Source organism: Callospermophilus lateralis, chromosome 2, assembly GCF_048772815.1.
Source record: "Callospermophilus lateralis isolate mCalLat2 chromosome 2, mCalLat2.hap1, whole genome shotgun sequence".
Taxonomy (NCBI): Eukaryota; Metazoa; Chordata; class Mammalia; order Rodentia; family Sciuridae; genus Callospermophilus; species Callospermophilus lateralis.
Genome location: NC_135306.1, coordinates 162,835,319 through 162,857,575, shown reverse-complemented (window position 1 = coordinate 162,857,575; position 22,257 = coordinate 162,835,319). Strand labels below are relative to the sequence as shown.

At 33.0% G+C, this 22,257-nt stretch overlaps 1 protein-coding gene across 7 annotated transcripts in view; it reads left to right on the top strand.

The window, feature by feature from the left end:
* Btbd10 (BTB domain containing 10) overlaps window positions 1-22,257 on the top strand; it is a 57,467-nt gene that overhangs the window by 2,447 nt on the left and 32,763 nt on the right. For 3 of the 7 annotated variants that reach the window (XM_076844216.1, XM_076844214.1, XM_076844219.1), the window contains exon 2: window positions 16,124-16,281. The exons of 3 other annotated variants lie outside the window; for them this stretch is intronic. In XM_076844216.1, coding sequence (XP_076700331.1) covers window positions 16,181-16,281 — 101 coding nt within the window. In that variant the 5' untranslated portion in view covers window positions 16,124-16,180. Of the gene's footprint in view, window positions 1-13,152; window positions 13,193-16,123; window positions 16,282-22,257 lie in introns of those variants that run through there. One more of the 7 variants, XM_076844215.1, reaches the window with a different exon arrangement.

The following is a 22,257-nucleotide window of genomic DNA, read 5'->3' as shown; positions in this document are numbered from 1 at the left end:
TCAAGCCACATCCCCAGCCCTTTTTATTTTTTGAGACAGGGTCTCTTTGAGTTGCTTAGGGCCTTATTAAGTTGCAGAGACTAGCTTTGAATTTGCAATTCTCCTGCCTCAATCTCCCAAACCACTGGAATTATAGGTGTGAGCCACCATGCTCAGTTTACTATTGTTCTTAATTTCTCATTGTGTTTAATTTATAAATTAAACTTTATCATATTATGTATGTATAGGAAAAAATGTAATTATATATAGGGTTTATTCTGTACTATATGTAGTTTCAGACATCCACTGGGAAACATGGAACTATACTTTAAGTCTAAGGAGGTACTACTATATTAACATTTTAACTGTAGAAATAACTGAAGGAAAGGCTGTCAGTATTTATGGCTTTTCCGGGTTCTAGCTATGCACGGTGGCACACACTTGTAATTCCAGTGATTTGGAAGGCTGAGGCAGGAAGATTATAAGTTTGAGGCTAGCCTCAGCAATTTAGCAAGGCCCTAAGCAACTTAATAAGAACCTGTCTCAAAATAAAAAGGGCTGGGGACATGGCTTAGTGGTTAAATGCCCCTGAGTTTAATCCCCAGTGCCAAAAAGAAATAATAATATTATTTTTATTAATAATGTTATTATTCAGAGTTCTGAGCAAAGTTTATATATAGGTATCTTGTAAGGAAATTGGTTGATTTAAAAACTCTTTTATGTACTTGCAACTAATGTTTAAATCTTGGAGTCTTTCTATAGTCTATTTCAGAATTTGAATGTTTATTATTGGCTGTGCCATTCTATGTTCTTTCCTAGACATTCACTTTTTAAAAAAATTTTCTAACTTATTCTTTTGTTTTTAATATTTGCTTTTTAGTTGTAATTGAACACAATACCTTTATTTTATTTATTTTTACGTGGTGCTGAGAATCGAACCCAGGGCCTCACACATGCTAGGCGAGAGCTCTACTGCTGAGCCACAACCCCAGCTCAAGACATTCACTTTTATTGGAAAAAATATTGATTCCCTGGCAGATGGGGAGGGGGCGTTTTCAAATGGGATGAGGAAAGTGTGTTGTAAAGCAGGCACTCTTACGTCTCTTTCGTACCTTGTCCATTGCAAGATTGATTTTGATTAATTAGTTTTTCTTATAAGAATAGGTACTTTGATTATTTTGTGCCTTACGCATTGTAGAGCTTAGTAACCTTGTGGATTAAAACTCATTTACCCATTAATGAGAAGTACTTTAATCTGATTCATACCTAGTTGGGTAGGGGGAGTGGGAGCTTTAGATGTCAGGTCTGGATCTTAGATATTTGGAGGGCAAAGTGAGAGTCCTCACTGGAGAGTAAGGTAAGAGAAAGCTAAGTGAGGGGACAGAGTTTTGAAAATGAAGACAAAATGGTTAAGAACCCTTTTTTTCTATTGTTCAGTTTTACTGCTTTTTACGACTAAATTTGTAATAACTTATGCAAAGACTACATGGAATTTGTTTTTTAATCAGAACTGCTTAGGGTGTTTGCAGACTTCTTCGATTTAGTCCTGTCTTCACACATCAAGCTCCAATCTCTTGTCTATCTGGAATGGAATGCGAAAGAGTAGGAGATATTTATTATGTTTGTGAGGTGTTATTGTCTGAGAGTTTTACCATTTCTGAGGTGTCTTTTTTTTTTTTTTTGTGTGAAAATTGTGCTTGTTGGAGGGAGCATTGTTTTCCTTTCCCCATATTTCTACTGTGAGTCATAAAGTAGGAAATTTTCTCTTGGAAATAGTCCTGTCCCCCTCCCCTCTATGCTCCAAAAAGCCTCTGAAATTCTTTCCCAAATGAGCATTTGAAGAAGCTAGGAGAAAGGTGCCCTCTGGTTCGTTTTGAAACTCCCAATTTTTAGGATATACATTTTCTGTTCATTTGTTTGGTAGGTTCATCTGAGCAGAGTGGACCTCTGTGAGAGAGGAGGAAATGGAATACCTATGATTCTGAGTAAATATAATTTATAGTTGAAGGAATAAGAAACTTTTTTGGCCATTAGTTTCTCTCATATATATATTTTTTATCTAACTTCTTTATTTAGTTTCTTTGGTCCTGAACTAAAATTAAGGGGTGGGAGGAAGAGCTAATTGCAGATGTTTATTAATAGAGGAAGAATTGCAATTGAGCATCCCTAATCTGAAAATCCAGAGTCCTACATCTACAAAATCTGAATGCTTTGAGCATTAACGTGATGCCACAAGTCTGATTGTTAAATGTAAACAGACTTTGTTTCATTCATAAAATGTTTTTATGCATGAAATATTAAATATTGCATGAAATATTAAAATATTGTATAAAATTACCTTCAGCCCATATATAAGGTGTTTATGTATTTTGTGTTTAGACTTGGATAGTCCCAAGATATTGCATATTATGTGTGTGTGTGTGTGTGTGTGTGTGTGTGAGATATATATGTGTATGTATGTATGTACGTACATACACACACACACACACACACACACACAGATTCCAAAATTAGCCTCCTTCCCCCCAAATTTAAAATCTGTAACAATTCTGGTTGCAAGCATTTCCGGGAAGAGGTACTCAATCTATATTAGAATTTTTTTTTAATCTCTTTATTAAAATCTTTACTAGGGTTCAGGCTACAAGTACAGGATTCATTTCCCTTAATAAGGCCAACTCAGGTTTGTTTGGGGATCCTTGAAACTGACACCTACCTTACCAAGAAGGTAGTAAAGAAGAACTTAGAGATGGAAGGTGACCAATTAGAATTCAAAGAGATGCTCACTGGGAGAGGATGAAGAGATTGATAAATGTTAAATATAGGGAATGGGAATATAATAAATTGAGTACAATTTTCACAGCATTTTGTACTTCAGATTTTTGGATTATGGATGATTAACAGAGTCAGTACAAATATTTCAAAATCTGGAAAACTCAAATCTGAAACATACCTGTTTGCAAGCATTTTGGATAAAAGATATTTAGCCTGTACTTGAAATAGAACATAAAGAGGAAGGATTTTACACTAAATATGAAACCTTATGTCATAGATTTCTGGGTTGTAAGATATCTTTGCTGATAAAAATATCTTTCTTCACCTGATTAGTAGTTTAATTATATTATTTAGTTAAAGGTGTAAGGTCTCTCATTATATGGCATAATCATTCCTGGTTATCTGAGGATTGGTGCTTTGGACCCTGTCCCCCTTCCCTCATATAAAATCCTCATATGGTCAAGTTCCTTTTATACAATGGAATAGTATTTGCATATAACGTACTATAGTAAATTCTCCCATATTCTTTAAACTTTAGTCTCTAGATTACTCATAATAATTAATATAAATGCTGTACAAATAGTTGCTGTACTATATTGTTTTGGGAATAATAATCCAAAAAAGTCTGTATGTGATTCTTGGTTGAATCCGTGAATGTGGAACAGAGAATACAGATAGTTGAGCACTTATTTTCATTTTTGTAGTTTAAATGAGTAATATATTAGAATTTTTGGTCACAAACTGAAGTTAATATTTAGTGTTTAGCTGGGATGAGTCTATTATGATTCTCACTGATTGAAGTTCTACTTGATTACAAACTATGAATAATACTTTTCTGAGGTCATTTTAAGTTGCAATCATATTTTTCTGCTTGGAATACCTTATTCAGGATCATTTTGGTCTGAGTTTAAAGACAACTGTTAGCTCTATGACCTAAAAGTTACTTAGCCTCTCTGACGCTTTTGTTTCCTCTAACACAACATAGAACATAATTGCCAGGAATTTAAGGATGAAATGAAATAAGCATATAAAATTCTATGTAAATAGTAAAATGATGTATGAATTTAAGTTGTTAGCATTTTACTTTGTGTTTGTGCCCAGAAAATAATATCCTGGCATTATTGCCTCCTTTTTCCCACCCTTTCTACCCTTAGTGATCTATCAATTTACAAATTATTCACATTTGCCTGTCTCATTTGGAGAGGAAAAGTTCAAGTGATTATTTACAGCATTGCCAGTATGATTCTTCCACTGGAAATTAAAAGATTTTTATTTTCTCTTTATTTTAGTAAGCATTGAACAATGGGAAGCTCTTTTTCTTACTTTGTACATTGGTGTTCACTGACTGATAATTTAGTATTGTACCTAATTTGAATGCCAGGTAGAAAAATGGACAAAAGGAAAGAGAAAATAGATTGAAGAGAGAGACGGTATGGCATTAAAAAGAAATCATCTATTGTAATACTATTATCTACTTCTAAAAAGTAAAAACATTTTATCATTTTTAATTTGCATTATTTCCCTTAAGATCTTTGATTATTATTGCTTATAGCAATGAGTAAAAAGTTATTGTGAGTTTTCTGGTTTAACTACATTAAATGCCAGCTTAAAAATAAATTTTAGGGCTGGGGATGTGGCTCAAGCAGTAGCGCGCTCCTGTGGCATGCGTGCGGCCCGGGTTCGATCCTCAGCACCACAAACAAACAAAGACGTTGTGTCCGCCGAAAACTAAAAAATAAATATTAAAAAAATTCTCTCTCTCTCTCTCTTAAAAAAAAAAATTAAAGCTCAGTTACCTAAGAAAGAATCTCAGCTACAAAATTGTGCAACAAACATTTTTATGATTTTCTTGTGTTTAGAGGGATTCACAAAGTGCTGCATTATTTTAAAGGTAATTATTTCATTTTGGGAAGTTTTATACACTCTGGGCTTGAATTTTATTTTTCTCACATCTGGAAAGCAAGCAATGCAATCTTCTCCTTTCAGCTCTTCATTTATTCATTTAGAGGATGTTTTATTGTTTGTTTATTTTGCAGTGGCAGGGATCAAACCCAGGGCCTTCCACATGCTAGGCAGTTGCTCTACCACTTGTGCTATATATACCCCCAACCCATGTAGTTTTCTTAAAAAAATTATGAAATTCCCATAAATTGTTAACTGAGACGTTCTTGTTTCCTTATTGTTGAATTTTCCAAATTGCTTAAGTCTTTCCTATAAAGGAGAATATTTAGTTATTAGAGACTAGTGGGGATATTAATACTGAAAGTGCTTTAAAATCATTAATGCTCTCCATTTTTGGAAGAGAAAAGTGAAACATAGGTCAAGCCCTTTTAACTGATTTTGATAAAAAGGTTGTAGGTAATAAATACTGTTATTAGGAAGGTTGAGACTAGAATAGAGATCTACAAGCCTTCTGAGTGTTTTATTCCATTGCTTTCTCTAGTAGGTTGCATGCACTTCTCTCTAGGGGTGTTATGAAAAACTTGTTCATTATGCTATAGTGTGAATAAAACAATAGAACTTAATCTTTAGTTTTTATTTCTCTTTTTTCATTTCCATTTTTGTGTGTATATATTATACACATAATACTGGTCTGATAGTACATATGAATTATTTGTAAATATATGCAACTCTTTGTGTTAGTCAAGCTCACAACATTAAGAAAGAGAACAGTTGCCATATTTTAGAAGAAAAATGCTGTGGCATTGCTAATCATCTTTGCTTCCATAGTGAATAATATTATGGTAACATTTAACAGTAGCCTTAAATATTTGTTAACCTTGAAATTTTTTTATGAGTACTTTGTAAAACATCTTATGAAATTACATTTCTTTGGAGTGATTTCTTTTTGATTATCAAAGTAAGGTGTATTAGATGCAATTTGGAACATTCAGCAAAGGACAAAGAAGAAAATGGCATGATAATCCAAGTCAATGACAGTTACTTTCAATTATCATACATACACACCCTTAACATCACACACACTCAAAATTAGGATTTTTCTGTATGTAGTCACTTAAAATATTTATTTTAAGAAATAAAAGGAAATTCAAAGAAACACATAACTATATTTAAAAGTTAACATTTTGTTAAACATGTCAATTTATTTATTGTATAACCTATGTTCTTTTCTTAAGCATTTATTGGTAATAATTTTCCATGTTATATTCTTCAACACTATGAGAATGTACTGTATTGTAATCAGTTCCCTGCTTTTGGAAATTAGTCTCCCTTACCCTCTTCTATCATAAATTCTTGGATAAATGTATTTCTTAGGTTAAAAATTTAAAAGTAGGAGTTCTGGTGTTAAGGTATATACTTTTAAAATCAATTTATACTCCCATGAACTTGAGTGACAGTTTCCCCAATGCTTTAACCCTTGCCTAGTTATCATTAAAACAAACCTTTAATTGGTTAAACATCTGATTTAACGTGGTTTTCTTATATTATGAATGAGTTGAAATCTTTCTTTCTTTCTTTTTTTTTTTTTTTTTTTGTGGTGCTGGTGATGAATCCAGGGCCTTGTGCATGCAACAAGGCAAGCAGTCTGCCAGCTGAGCTATATCTCCAGCCCTGTTTCTTCTTTTTAATCATTAGTATTCTTTTTGTAAATTGCAAGTTCATGAAACTTTGTCCATTTTTCCTTTACACTATTCAGATTTTAAAGTATAGATTTATAAACATTTCTCTAGTTTGTCATCTTTTACTTTTAAATTCTTATGTGATATAATCTGATACTTTTTGAAAGCTATTCTGTAGTTCTGATTCTAATCCCTGATGTTTTCCCTCATCTTTATTGAAAATGATGGCATAAAATGATTGATTGCACATTCCCATTTCAGTCTTTGGCTTTAAGGTGTTTTTATTTTTATTTTTGGCTTAGCGATTCTTTCTCTATTCTGAGAATCAGTTAATTATATAGATTATTTTCCTATATATTTTCTTCTTGACTTTTTATAGTTTTTTTTGTTGTTGTTATACTTGAACTCTTTAGCAGTTTGGAATTTGTGGGGGATATGATGTGAGGAAGGAAAGGATCTTCTGCTCAAATAGTTAACCAATTGAAATTTTAGAATTCATTTTCTGGGTGTGACATTTTTATGGGTTGTGTATTAAATTTGAGAGACAATTTGGTGTTATAATTGGCTATGTGGTATTAAAGCAAGTTATTTTAATAAGCCTTAATTAAAGAACATTTCAATATAAGGAAATAATTTTATTTAATTAAAATGGAATACTGCCTGGAATACAGGTCACAAAGATATCTAGAATATCTCATTGTGAACTAGTATTTTGTCTCAGAGCAAATTTTAGGTTTCTTAAAATGAAACATTTGGAGGAAAAGAACTTCTTTGGTGGAGGAAGTTCTGCTTCTAATTGTGCTGATAAATATGGTAGCTATCAGCCACTTGTGGCTATTTAAATTAATTAAAAAGGAAAATTGAAAATTTAGTTCTTCACTGGTAGTACACACATTGCGTGTGCATAATATTAAACTACATGTGATTAGGAGCTACTTTTTGGATAATGCAGATATAGGACATTTCCATTATCATGTAGAGTTCTAAGGGATAGCATACAATCTGGAAATTGAATCATATTTAGAGCTTTGTATAGCCTGTTGAGTTGGTGGCAGATAAACAGTTAAGCAAAAAATCTGAAAGAAATATAAGGTAAGGGAAATAATAAATTGGTCAAAATGGAGCAGCATAGTAAAGATTATATGTAGAAAAAATACATAACTTACAAAAAATTGTCATGTAGGAAAAAAAAGAAAATTTTAAGGATTTTAACATTTAAAAATGTCTGAGTATGCCTTTTTAAAGAGTGTTGCCTTCTTAGGAGCTGAATGTAATCCTCTTTAATTAGGCACTTCAGCAGCTTACAGCTTTGCCTATGTTAAATAAATATGTCAAGGTGATTTGCTTCAGTTAAGGCATTTCAGGTTTTGAAGGCAAAACTGTTTGGTTATAGTAGAAAAGGAAAAATAGAGTCATAAACAGAAAGCAAAATGATAATAAATCTTTTAGACTACTAAAAATCATATAGCTTTTAATAAGTTTTTAAGAATTAGGACTCCTAACAGTAGCTAGTTTTTTAAAATGCTAATTATGTAATGTAGGTATTTCATAAATGCTTAAGATTTAAGAGTTTCAAACTTCAAACATTTTTTCTTTTTCCCTCAGTACTGTGAAAGGAACCCAGGGTCTCACCCATGTTAGACAGGTGTTCTTCCATTGGACTACACTACCACTCTTTTATTTACTGGGTTGTTTGAGATGAGAAAAGAAAAAAAAATACGTATTAATACCTTAAGAAGTCAACAAAATTTGAACAGAAATTACATAAAAGTATTATTTTCGCTGTAACAGATCAGAAAAGTATAAACCTTGACAGTTGAAAGGGTTTCTGTGTGAAGCAACCAAGCATTTTGAGGATTAGTTTGGGAAAATTTAGGGCTCATTTGGTAATCTTAAAAAAAATGTTTCTAGGGATGTTATACTTTCCCTCCTTTTTTCCTACTTTTTAAATAAATATATGTCCTGAGAGCAATTTAGAAATTGAATTATAATTTGTGATCATTTGAGAGTAAGATGATTGGTGCTTTATGCCTTGACTAAAACTTGGGTATAGTTATATAATATTTTTTTTTTAATTTTAATTTTTGGTACCAGGGATTGGACCCTGGGGGTGCTTAACTACTGAGCACATCCCCAGCCCTTTTTATTTATTTATTTTTTTTGAGACAGGGTCTCACTAAGTTGCTTAGGCCTGGCTAAGTTTCTGAGCCTAGCTTTGAACTTGCAATCCTCCTACCTTGGGCTCTAGAGCTGCTGGGATTACAGGTGTGTGCCACCACACCCAGCTAAGATAATATTCTTTTAAGAGAAGCAACTGGAAACTAAAAACTGCTTATAAATCTTCCTACTTTATATTTTCTCTGCATTGTTGGATTATCTTACATGAAATGCTCCCCAGTTTCTTTAGTCTTAGTTAAACCGTTTTATAAGATTTATATACAAGTTATATTAAGCTATGGGAACATAAACATGAGTTATATTTTGTTCTTGTCCTCAGAATCTTATAGTATAATGGGGAACACATGGAATAAACATTTTGCCAGTGTATACATATTGACCATATGTAAGCAGTAAAAAATAATACCCCAAAACTATACTTTAAGCAGTAAAATTTAACAAGAAGGAAATTTCTTTAGTAGAGCAAATCCATATATTTTCTTACAGTGTCCCCCAGTATCATAAAAACAATATGTAAAAAATTTGAATAGTATAAAAGGAAAAACAATGAAAAGTAAATTCCCCTTTTATTTTAGTGTTTCCTCAGAGGCAACTAGTCATTTTTATGTGGTATTTCTAGACATTATCTTAAATCTGGATTATTTCATTTACCCAGTACTTTTAAGATTCATTGATTCGTGTTGTGTGTCTCATTAGTGATTCAAAGTATTTAGATATTGTGTCATTAGATATCCCACCTGTCTCTGCAGCAGTGTTCACTTTTCTTCTCTGTTATTATGACCATATAGTTTTTCATTTTATTGTTCTTTGTAGCTAAAGCTGAAATTTTGTTTTTTTGAGAATTTTTTTTAATATTTTTTTTTTTTTTTAGTTTTCGGCGGACACAACATCTTTGTATGTGGTGCTGAGGATCGAACCCGGGCCGCACGCATGCCAGGCGAGTGCGCTACCACTTGAGCCACATCCCCAGCCCCAAAACTGAATTTTTTTTGACAGTTTTTACTTTTCTATTGAGAATCCAGGGCTGGGGATGTGGCTCAAAAGAGAATCCTTTGTTATTCAAGATTGTTTTCTTCTTGTAGAACTTTAATTGTTCTATATTTATTTGAACATAATTATAATGAAATGTTTAAATATATTTATAATGAGTGTTTTGAAGTCTTTGCTAAATCCAACATCTGGGCTTAGTTGGAGTCAGTTTTTATTGATTACCTTTTACTGTATCTTTTCTTGCATGTCTCATAATTTTTTGTTGAAACCTGGGCATTGTAGTGTTCTTATGGATTTCTTTCTAGTGACTGCTGATTTGCCTCCTGATAATCATGAAGGACAAAAACTTCACATAGGTGAAGTAACCAACCATCTTTGCCTGTACTCAAATTGCAAACTTGTTTCTCTTGCAGTTATAGTAGTTCTATCTGTGCTCATTTTTTCCTTCTTTCAGCTACTTATTAGCTTTGTCTCCTGGGGGACAGGGTAGAGGAGAGTCCCTCTAACACCTATGTAATTTGGTGGTCAGCCAAGAATCTAAACAGATTTTACTCAAGATTTTGGAATTTACCCTCTCTGTTGGTTCTTTATTTCTGGGAATTCTTTCCTTATTTCTAGCTTGTCAGCTTGTGGTGGTCTCTGTTCTCAGATACCAGTAAGGACTTCACTTTTCTGATGCTTGAATTTTATGTGTTTGGGAGAATACACACAGTTAAAAAAATATATCAAACTCCGATTTCATGCCACCAATGTTCAAGGGTATAATCTATGGTCTCTGGTTTTTTTTTTTGCAGGCTACCTGTAGTCTCCCCTGCATGCATGTGTAATCATTTGTCGTCTAGGGATTTAAGTGGAGTTTATGCTCAGAATTTGTGTCTCACCTCTCTGTGGTTCTTTCATTTCCAGTATGTCGGTCTTAAATTTCGATCTGTACTTCTAGCCCTGAAGTTTTCTTTACGACTTTGATCTTGTATGACTCACTGGTTTCCTTCATCATATTTTGAGGCATAGGGAACATAGCAAAAAAATTTGGAACTGAATTTGCGATTCTGTCCCTGAAGTTGTAGTTTTTCAGGAGTAAATTCTTTTCACTGTTTGGCCAATGTCTCTAAATAGCTTTAAAACAATTTTTTAAAAAATTTAAATAGTTGTTTTTTTTGCAATTAAGCTTGCATGATCAGTTCACCTGATTGCATTTGCAGGAGGTTGTTCTTTTACATCCCTTTGATTTCCATTTCTTTTAAAAATTGTTTCTACGTGGTGGTTTTTGTCCTTCATGATTATTTGTGTAGTATTCAGTCCCCCAAATTCTTCCAGTTCTTAATGCTTCTGAAAATGAGTGTTCAGTTTTTTGTCTATTTATGGATTTATGTCACACTTCATGGGAAAATTTAAAATGGGTTAAGTATCATGAGGAAATTATAAATATTTTCTAGAAATGTTCCAGGCTTTCATGGTGGTTATATCTATTTTCTGGCTTTCTGCGTAGTATTATCCCTCTTGCATTCCTAAGGGTTGAGGCTCATCAAATGATTTTCAGTTTCTGGTCTTTCAGTATTCTTTTATCTAGATCCCTATGAAGGTTTGCTATATAGGTAGAATTAACTGTGTGAACATTCATGTGTTCATTCTGTTGTCTAACAGTCTTAAGTAATTCATTTACTCTATGGGGTTCTCTCTCCTCCTTTTGGTTCTTTTTCTATATAAGGAAGGTTAAATTAGGACATTTATCCCTCTCAGTTGTCTTGGTTTAGCTTCTCCATAGCTCTACTACCCACACTAATGGATATTTGGCTTTCTGTTTAGCTTATGACAGTTTTTGGGTCTGAACTCTTTGTCCCTTATTGTCATTGGGTCTTTCTCTCCAGTTACCACACTTGAATTATTTTCTAATCATTTCATGTTAATAGAAATGCTCTTGTGTAATGACAATAGATCAAGGTCTCAATGGGATGGACAATGCCACATAATGGCTTAGTTTAAAAAAGACATCTGTTGGTAATGAGGAACAAAAATATGAGTTTCTTTTACTTGACTTGGTTACATTGGGAAGAATGTGGACTTTTGTTAAAATAGGATATAAATCTTAACTTCACTGTTTGTTCATATATGAAACAGGAGACTAATATAGGGTTGTTTTAAGCTTTAAAATAGATGTATATAAACTTCTTAGCTCATTGATACCTAGTACGAACAGAATGAATTGTTTCCTTATGTCAACATAAGGGGATCCAAAGAGATCTCTCCAGAGGCAGAAGAGATCTTGTGTACTTACTTGAACATTCCAGCTCCTGACATATTACATAAGGAAGTCAAGGACGCCTTAGGTACGAGTAGCAGGGTAAGAGATTTATTATAAAGGGATAGCACACATTTGAGAATGGGAATATGGGCGATTACTGAGAAAGTATGTTGTGTTGCTTTAGTTTTGAGTTCTTATATTTATAGAGTAGCTAAGGGGCTGGACTAGAACCGAAGTCAGGGTGGAGTTACCCAGTTTGTGCCATTTTTCTTTGTACTTCACCCTTCCCTTGCATGTTTTAATCCTGCTACTTAGTTCCTCCAGATGCCTTGTAGTTATCTTGTTTTGTTCTTTTTTTCATCAGTAGGCAAGCTACTGTCTAGGAAGAAGTCTGGGTTGCTTACAAGTTGTTTTGTATTACAGTGGTTCAAGGGCGGTTCCCCTTTTGAGATTCATTGCTCTCTGTGTTCCTAAATTCTTGTCTCATATTGTTACTTTAAAAAAAAAAAGATCCTTCTATAGACCATTGTCATTAATAATATCTGTAAATAGTGTCCCAGGGATCACTTATGTTACCTTTGTTTTAAAGATTTTTATAACTCCTGCCCCTTCTTGTTGAGATAGTAATATCCAAGATCAGTGAAAGTAATTGAATCACCTTTTCTCAGTTAACTTTTGGTAATCTGGAGGAACACGTGTCCCTAATCAACAAGCCCAGTTTTTTCAGCTTCTGTATAGGTGATTTCTGCGTGATTTTCATTGTCTCTAAAAATAAAATGAACAGTGACATTCTTTCTAGAGATGTTTTTTTCCAGTAGTCCAGCATTTTTTTTTTTTTTTTTAATGATTATAAGAGCCAAAGAGCATATTTTAGTTTGGCTAATATGTCATGGACCTTAGGTGTTCAAGTGCCATATTTTGAAGGAACATTTTATGTTAAGGAGTTTAGGTATAGGAAATGGAGAGTCATTAAGAATTTTTAGATAGAAAGAAAATCTGGATTACAGTGGAGCAAATGTGCAACTGAATGGTGGTAAGGAAGTCGGCCAAGAGGTTTATTGATAGATGGCAGAGGTTTAAATGAAGTCAGCAGCAGACTTATGAATGAAAGGGAGAAGAGAGTCAAAAAAGAAATTTTTTTAAAGTAGACTTGAGGTAGGGAAATAAGAAGTCAGGGATGATTTCAAAGTTTCAAACTTGGTGAATAGAGATGACTCCAGCTGATGTGGGAGGCCAAAACAACAAGGCTGGTTTTGCAATTTGGGAAGCCTGTTGAAGAATTCAGATGGTGATAATGGAAATAGAGATTGTGAAAATAGAGATGTGAAAACTAATTCTGATGTTCTCGAGGGTTTTATCTTCATTTTTTTGTCTTTTGATTCCTTGGACCCAAGCAACCACTGAGGAAGATAAAATCCTAAAGAATACCAAGACTTAATGGGGAGAAATGGTAGGTTAACAGTGCAAAGACTTGAGTAGAGGGGCTGTAGGTAGATAGAGACTCAAAAGCAGGTCATGAGAAGTGTCTTTTTTCTTTTACTTGAATGAGGTTTTTGTTTATTTTTTGAGAAATAATGTCTGACAGCATATTGCAGATCGCTTGGCGTATTGTAATAGATGCTCTGTAAGTGCTTGAATGAGTGAATGAATGAAGTCAGACAAATATAAGTCACAGAGTATGGCACAAAATAGTATATATTGTATATCAGTTACCTTTTAACCATTTAGTTTTATCTTTAGATTAGTTATAAAATTTAAGAATACACTAACATGTGTAGACACATGCATGTTTTTTCGGGATATCTCAACTTGAATTTCACTTTTTAGTCTGCTTATACTCCCATAATTATGGGTGTGAGGGGTGGGAGAAATCTTTCACCTGGTCATAAATACTTCAGGGTTTTTTTTTGACAAATCAAATGTGAATATGCTTTTTTAAATTGACTTTTTAAAAGCCTTTATCTGAACATTAAACATTTTTTTTCTTTTTGCTTGTTCACTACTTTCAATAAATATATGCTCACTATTTTCAGTAGGATCAAATTAGGAAAACTTTGGCATTTCCCTTATGTTTTGTGTGTTACAGTGGATCTGAATCTACCTTATTCCTTGCCTATTTGCCACTGCTTCTCCTGATTTGGGATTGTTCTCTCAGTGGGCATTTGTTGCCATCCTAGTCAGAGGAATGTCTCTGATAGTTAAGTATAAGGAAGAGAAAAAATGGTCTTTGTATGCTGGTGAGGATGCAGAGGGAAAAATGCTTTGTAAAGAATGAAATGTTAATCCCTGAAATAATTTATTGGAAGACCTGTAAAGTCAGGAGAAAAATGTTCTAAATCTCATTCTACAGAACATGCTAAATCTCTTCATCTTACTTATCTCTCCTTATTGATTTTTTTCCTAATATTCTTTATACCTTTTGTGTTTCTATTGATGACCACTTTTTCCCTTTATTTCTCTGATTTGTTCTCTTTTTCTTTTATTCTGCATTCTCTCTTCAGTATGGATAATTAGCTATAATATAAAGTTGAAGTTTTTTAGTTTTATTTAGAGTAAATATATTTTCATAATTAAAAACTCAATTGAGATTGACATCTTTATGTTCAAAGTAATTTCATAGTTTTTACGTTCATTTAATAACTGATTTTTGGTGATTCAGTGATCCTTCAAGAAATGGATTTCCTTTTCTGGGAGCATTCAAAAAATAAACTATGTAGCATTTGCTTAGGGATTTGAACCAGCCATTGTGCAATTCTTCCTTTTCCCCTTTCCCATTATTTTTATTTCATTCATTGAAATATTTATATATTATTGAAATATTAATTTATTATATGATTTTCAACTTTTTGGAAAGAAGGTATGAGGAAAAATCATAGAAAAATAGTTTATCTAAAATAAAACCATTTATTTTACTGTTTTTGATATAAAATTCAAAATTTTAATGAGTTGTCTTTGGCATTCTCTGTGAAATTATACTGGAATATCACAGAAAATTTAGGAAGGTCTTTTCCTGATTTGGGGATTTCCCTTTGACTTTTATGTATGATTCTCCTTACTTTTCTCCATCAAATTCAACTTAACAAAAGTATAGAAAAAGTAAGTATGTAAGAGCAGGCATCAGGACACCTGGGTTCTAGACCAGTTTATATAACTTTGTTCAAATTGTTTATTTGGTCAGAAAAATTTGAACAAAGTTTATCATTTGGTTTCTTTTGGTGTTCACAGTCTCTGAAAGTCAAATCTGATCTACTTTCTTTCTTTTGGTACTGGGGATTGAGCAGGGCCACTCAACCACTGAGCCATATCCCTAGCCCTATTTTGTATTTTATTTAGAGACAGGGTCTCACTGAGTTGCTTAGAATTGCTTAGCGCCTCGCTTTTGCTGAGGCTAACTTTGAACCTTTGATCCTCCTGCCTCAGCCTCCCAAGCTGCTGGAATTACAGGCTGGTGCTGCTGCCCCAGGCTGATCTCCTTTCAACCAAATACTTCAGTCTGAGCACTTTTCAAGATCAAGACTATTTTGTATACTAAATTTTTATTGCTTTTTAGTATAAAGAGTAAATAGTAGTATTTACTATTGAATAGTGATATTGTGAACTTTGATAAAGTTACCCAAATTCTAAAGATGTTTGCTGTTTTTTATATGGAAATTATAATGTCTACCTTGCAAGGTGAATGTGAAAATTAAATTAGATGTGAATATACTTTAAAAATGTATAGTCCAGGTATTCTATAACACTATTGAGTTTTCTTACAATTTTATATGACTAGGTAGATTTAACAGTCACAGGCCTAACATGAAAAGATGTTAAGTGTATGAATTGTATTGATAAAGCACCTTCTTGTGGTAATTGCACTGTAAGTAAACACAAGGATGTTTACATAGATTTATTTTTTGAACAGAAATTAATTTTCTATTTGGCTTCTTTAACTTGGTTAAAGAAATAATAACATTGTTGTTTGGTGTTACTAGTTGCTTTGTTAAGCATCTTATCTTTTAGTCATTAAGAAATGTGTTCCAAGTGAAATTTATATAAAGAAATCATTCTATGGAATTGTTTTTGCCTTTTGGTATTATATTCATGTTTGGAAACATGACAATCTAAATAGGAGGTAAATATATATATACTAGATATGAATGGTACACTGTCAAACTGTTACATAGGAGTAGCAAATTTAATAGATAAGTCATATGAAAAGTACCTAAAAAGACTCCTGGGGCATATGGTAATCTGATTTTTGGCACTTTGTAAATTTAGTGTTTTATGATCCATTTATCACTTTTAAAATATGTCACAATAATATCAAGTATATAAAATTCTATGGCTATTTTATTCTGAGTGGAATAGATTTAAAGGTCAACACTACTCTTTTATGTAGGTTATGGGTGCTACATGTGTGCTTTCAAAGCAATAGTGTGAGGAAACTTGAAGTGGGATGGCAGGACGGCCTCATCCCTATGACAGTAACTCCAGTGATCCAGAGAATTGGGATCGGAAATTGCATAGTAGACCTCGTAAACTTTATAAACATTCAAGGTAGGTAGAAAATATGTATTTCACATATCAAAGCTCTGCTGAAACTGATTATAAAGACTACTACTGCATTTGGTTGTGGCAAGTCCTGTCAGAGTATGGGGGATGGTTTACAAAATATTGTGCATGTTTATATTTCTCCTTAATTAGCTTACAGAGAAACAATTCTTTCTTTTTAAGTTTTTATATTCACATTTGTTTTAAGATTTATTTCTATCTCTAAATTATGTTAAAATCTTAGTTGACTCCATGATCGAGTATTATAATTGGCTTAATTGGACTCTCTGGCAAGACCAGTTAGTTCTTTTTTAAAAAATCTATAGGAATTTATTTTGTATTCTAAGTTTATTATATGTTCAGATTACACATGATAATTTATAGTTTTATGTCAGTGTTTTCCTCAATACATTTGTAACTGTATGAATTTATATTATGCTGCCATATTGATCCTAATGGGAAAATCAGTCTTTTTTGGAGTGACCATACTGGTTCATTTAAAGTTTGATGCATGAAATGAAATTTATTTCAAAAGTTTCTGCTTATCTATATGTTTTTTTTTAAAACTATCATTTTGTGTTATGAGATTAAATGAGGAATACCTCATTTACAATACTTTGTGATCTGAAATTTTAGGATATTAATTGACAGCTTATAAACCTCACATATTACAGGTATGTAAGCATGTTTTCATAGAGGATTTTGCTGGGTGAATATTGCTTAGAGGATATTATTGAATATTTAACTAACTAGAATATAAAATTCTCCTGATGACTGATAACAAATACCAGCTTTCTTGAAAAAAACATGCCATGATATTGAAATCTGTTTTGTAATTTTTAAGAAATACTTTAGGTACTTTTAAACTGTGTATTACAGCTAAGCAACATGAGTGGCTGATACTTTTAAGTCCCCTGACAAGAAGTTCACTGACATTGCAGACTTTTAGTGGGATAAGATCGTAAAATGTTAATGTGAAGTTGACTTTATTAACTTATAATTACATGCCAAATGATGTCAATGTTTTTTGTTTTGTTTATAGTTAGTGAGTATATGTGTGTTCTCCAAATGGGGCATTAGTTCTTTTTCTGTGTTTCATGGATAATTACTTAGTCTTTGAGATTAAAGAGGCATTGAATTGTGTGAGGTTATATTATATATTATCCTTCCTAATTCACATATTTTTCTGCTCATGTATACAGTGCTACATTATATACTGAAGAGGTGATGAGGGTGGAAGTAAGCCATTGTTTGCTTTATAAAAGCTACATGCATACAGTGGGAAAAAATGTTTTAAAACTTTCAGTGCTTTTTCCATTGCTGTTTGATTTCAGTAACAAATACAGCTCTTCTTGGTAGATGTAGCATTGGTAAATTATTTAATCAATTTCTTCCCTCCCTCCCTCCCTCTCTCCCATACAGTGCTAGGGATTTAACCCAGGGCCTTGTATATGCTAGACAGGTTGTCTACCACTGAGCCTTTCATTAATTTTTTCATTCTTTCGTAAGGTGGGCTGCAATAATATTTAGGGTTGTTTGAATAAAAAAACATTAAAGGGAAATTAAACATATCAGTAAATTGATTTTAAAAATTATCTTATGTAAAAACCATGAAATTCTTTGAGATTACTTTAAACCTAATTTGTAAAAAATGTGCCCCAAAAGAACAGCTTATTTTTAGAGATCTCTTGTCCCTATGCATTTAGAAACATAGGATACTTGGAAGTATGGTTTGACTTTTAAAAAAAATTTACTTTGAGAGTTTATTTAGTTACTAATTTATTTTTATGGTGCTGGGAAACAAGCCCAGGGCCTCCTGCATACAATGCAAACACTCTTACCACTGAGCTACATCCCCAGTCCCCAGAATATTTACTTACTTACTTGTGTATTTATTTATTCCTTCCCTCTCTCTCCCTCCTTCTATACCTGTATAGAAGAATCCTGGGGGCACTCTCCCATTGATCAACTCCTTATCTATCTATCTATCTATCTATCCAGACAGGGTCTTGCTAAAAAGTTGCTGAGGCTGACCTCAAACTTTTGATCCTCCTGCCTCAGCCTTCAGAGTTGCTGGGATTTCAGGTGTGCACTACCTACTTGCTGGGAGTTGATAATAAACTGATTGACTAGAGGTTTTAAAAAACAAACATTAGCAAATTTTATTGAGAATCTTCCCTTAGTTTAGGAGAAATTTTAAAGTATGTGAGGGTACTGCTTGGAAATACTTTAATATTCACATATGGAACAATTAGAGTACTCAAACTAATTAAATAGGGTATTGAGTTGTAAAGTTCAGAGAATGAATCAGTATCAAAAATAAGGCTTGAGGACTGGGATTGTGGCTCAGTGGTAGAGGGCTTGCCTAGCATGTGTGGAGGCCCTGGGTTCGAATCTCAGCACTTCATATAAATAAATGAATAAAATAAAGGTCCATCAACATCTAAAATAAATTTAGAAAAATAAGGCTTGAAAAAACCTAAGGTGATTAGAATATTAAGGTAGATGGAGGAAATTTCTGCCAGGGACCTTCAGGAGATTACTTTGACCAGATCTGAAAGTAGAGCTCTGGATATTATTATTGTCTTCATTTGGCAGATAAAAACAGGCTAATATCCTTGACCAAGGCCATTGAACTTATAAATGGCATAGCTGAAATTTATAAAAAAGCCTCTTTTTCTTTCTCAATTTTTAAATAATTTATCATAATCTACTAGGTATAATGAACCCCTGTTACCCATTACCCAGCTTGAAGGTACCAACTTGTGGCTGATTTTGTTTTATTTGTGCATCTACCTACTTTTTTTGAATATTATGGATTTTATTTAGGGATGTTTGTAAAAGAGAACCATCCTAAGTGTTGGCCTAAGTTGGGGATTTAGTTTTTTGTACCTAAGAAATCTAGAGGTAGGTGGTGATGGCTGAGTATTTTTAATTGCTTTAGGATATATCAGGATTAAAAATCTCTGCTTTGCTTGACTTTTCTCTTATAGTCACAGGTGGATTTTATAGCTCTAGCCATCATGTCTACCTTCTAGACAAGAAAAAAGGGAAAAGGAGCAGTTGGAAAGGGATTCATTTATATCAGGAAATTAAATTTCTTGAGATTTTCTAGCAGTTATCTACTTAATCATTAACTAGAGCTGTGTCCTGTGGTCATTTCTGGATCAGGGAGACTGAGAATGTTAGTTTTTGAGCTGAACTTATTGCTATCTGAAACAATTGGGGATTTAAATTTACAAAACAAATAAGTGAGCGTAGTTTTCTTTATTGTCTCAATATTGTAGATAATCTAAAAGTCATCTTGTTTAAATATGTATTTCGTTTATATGTATTTTTAATAGCCTTATTTTATTAGTGTCTTAGTTTTGAATTTTTCCCCTCTTTCCTTGCTGGGTGTAATAAAAATAAACTTTCTGATTTACAAAAGTAATAGTAATGGTTGCAGTCTTTTCTGTTCTGACTGTTGCCATCTGAGGTTTGTAGGTATTGTCTTTATGATTTCTATCTAATACAATTTTAAGGTGCTTTATTTTCTGAACTTTCTTTTGAATATAGATTTGTGTATGTGTGTGTGTGTTTAGGATTGAACCCAGGGATGCTTAAGCTACATTCTTATCCTTTTTTATTTTGAGACAGGGTCTTGCTAAGTTGCTTAGGGCCTTGCTGAGTTGCTGAGGCTGACTTTGAACTTGCCATCCTGTTTCAGCATCCTGAGCTGCTAGGATTACAGGTGTGCACCACTGCACCCAACTTAATCTATATTAAAGATAGAGAAAGCTGTTCTGTTATATATAAAAGATAGAGAAAGCTGTTCTGGACATAGATAGACTTCAGGTGCTGGGGTCTCTCTTCAGGTGGTATAGAAATATGTTACTTAAAAATCAGTGAACTTTGTTTCTGTGTGAGTAGTTGTATAGTTAATATCTACATAGAAGGGTTTGGTAATAGCTAAAGATGTTAAAAAGTCATTTTGGTTGAGGTATATTTGGTCTAATTATGACATTTTTCCCTTTTATTTATGAGTTAAAGGAATCTTTGTGTTGGGGGTGGTGGTAAGTAGGGGGTGGGATCCTGGGGATTGAACCCAGGGTCTTGGGTATGCTAGGCACGTTTCTACCATTGAACTACATCCCCAGCCCTTTTTATTTTATTTTGAGGCAAAGTGTTGTTAAGTTGCTAGATTGGCTTCCAAGTTGTGATTCTCCTTCCTCAGCCTTCAAAGTATCTGGGATTACACCTGAATTAGAGGAGGTTTTGCTATTTTAAAAAAGAAAATGAGTACCTTTTCTGTATAATGTGTATAGCAAGAATATATGCTTAAGGCTTTTGAATATTTGAGTTGGGCAGAATGACTATATAAAACTCTGATCTGCAGTCTGCTCAGGTTGCTAAAGATAAATGCATCGTACATTCAATATCAGACTTTGCCGCAAGGTTTCATTCCCCAGAAGTACGCATGCTCGTTTCTTCTGAGCTTTCCATTTTCCCTTTTAAATCACTTCATAGTTCAGCAGCAGACTAAAAGGTAAAAGTTCGGTTGCTTAAAAGAATAGTTCTTGAGTGAATTCTTAAAGGGCAGATGATATTTTCCCTTTGGTTTTAAAGAAAAGCATTATTGACCAGAATGTATATACAGATATTGAAAGGAAAAAGGAAAGTTATCTGCATCCCAGTTTTCTAAAACCTGGCAAGCTGTCAGAGCTAGAATTAGCTTTACAGATGGCATTGGCAACATATCTACATATCTCTAAGCCCTCATCCCCTGCGTTTTCTTCACCTGTCTATCAGTTACAATATCCAATCACTGTTCAGAGATGGAGAAATGGGATGATCACAGCTCACACGATGCTGTTTGGTTAGAAACGTCAGTGCTGCACAACCCACGGCTGAGTCAGTGTCTGTGAGAAAATGAACTGAATTAATATATAGAGGGGGTTGAATCTCTGAACATTTAAAGCCTATATATCTGCAACAGCATTATTACACAGTAGAGGGAGAAAAGCTAAAGGAAGTCTGTGGAGAGGTGAGGTAGGGGGAAATTTTCTGATTGTTCAGAAGAATCTTGAAGATGATGGAAATATCAGATGTGCTAAAGTTTCCTAGTAATGCCCAAGGATGCTGACCTGGCTTTCAGTGCTGCATTGTTTGAAAGAGCAGAGTCCCTTTATACTCTGATTTCAACATTTTTTTCTTGTTTTTGTGTGTCTACCTTGGCATATGCTAAAGGAAGGTGTGTATGTATTTATTACATGATATCTTTGTTTTATAATTATATACATATACGAATATGAGGGAAAGATTGAGAGGGATATGTTGGCCTTTGTTTGATTGTGATCATTTACATTTCTAGATGAAAATGATCATATATCTTTCAGTTTAATGGCAAGTTATTTAAAACAAATGAAGTATATTTTTGTTGTTTTCATGATTTTGATGTTTTTTATTTAATGTAACTTGGGAATGCATTCCATTTGATACTGTATTTTATGAATATAAAAACTTAATTAAGGAAAGACTAATTTTGAGATATTTTTGAAAATAAAATTCAAGATAGAAATGAAATAATTGAAATAATTTTCTAAAGATGGAATTGGATATATTTTTATATTGGATGAATTAAGAATTAGTTTAATTACTTATAAGTAGAGGTATTTTACAGGACTAAATGTATTTGGAAGATAAAGCCTAATGTTTAAAATGACTTACTTTCTAGTTTTATAGAACATGCACTCTGAATGGAAAAATCTACAACTGCCACTGAAACAGAGAATAAGCCAGATAAGTTTTTGGGTTAGTGAAAATTGATTTTCAACCAGATAAAATTTCTAAATAAAGATAATTATTCTTCTGTGAGGTTTTAAATCTAGGCAGGTGGCATTGCTTACCTAATTAGGAAATGTTAGCACAATTTAAAGCATTTTAACTATGTTTTATTCCTTCTGCCATCATTACCACTATCCTACTGATCATTTCTTTTCT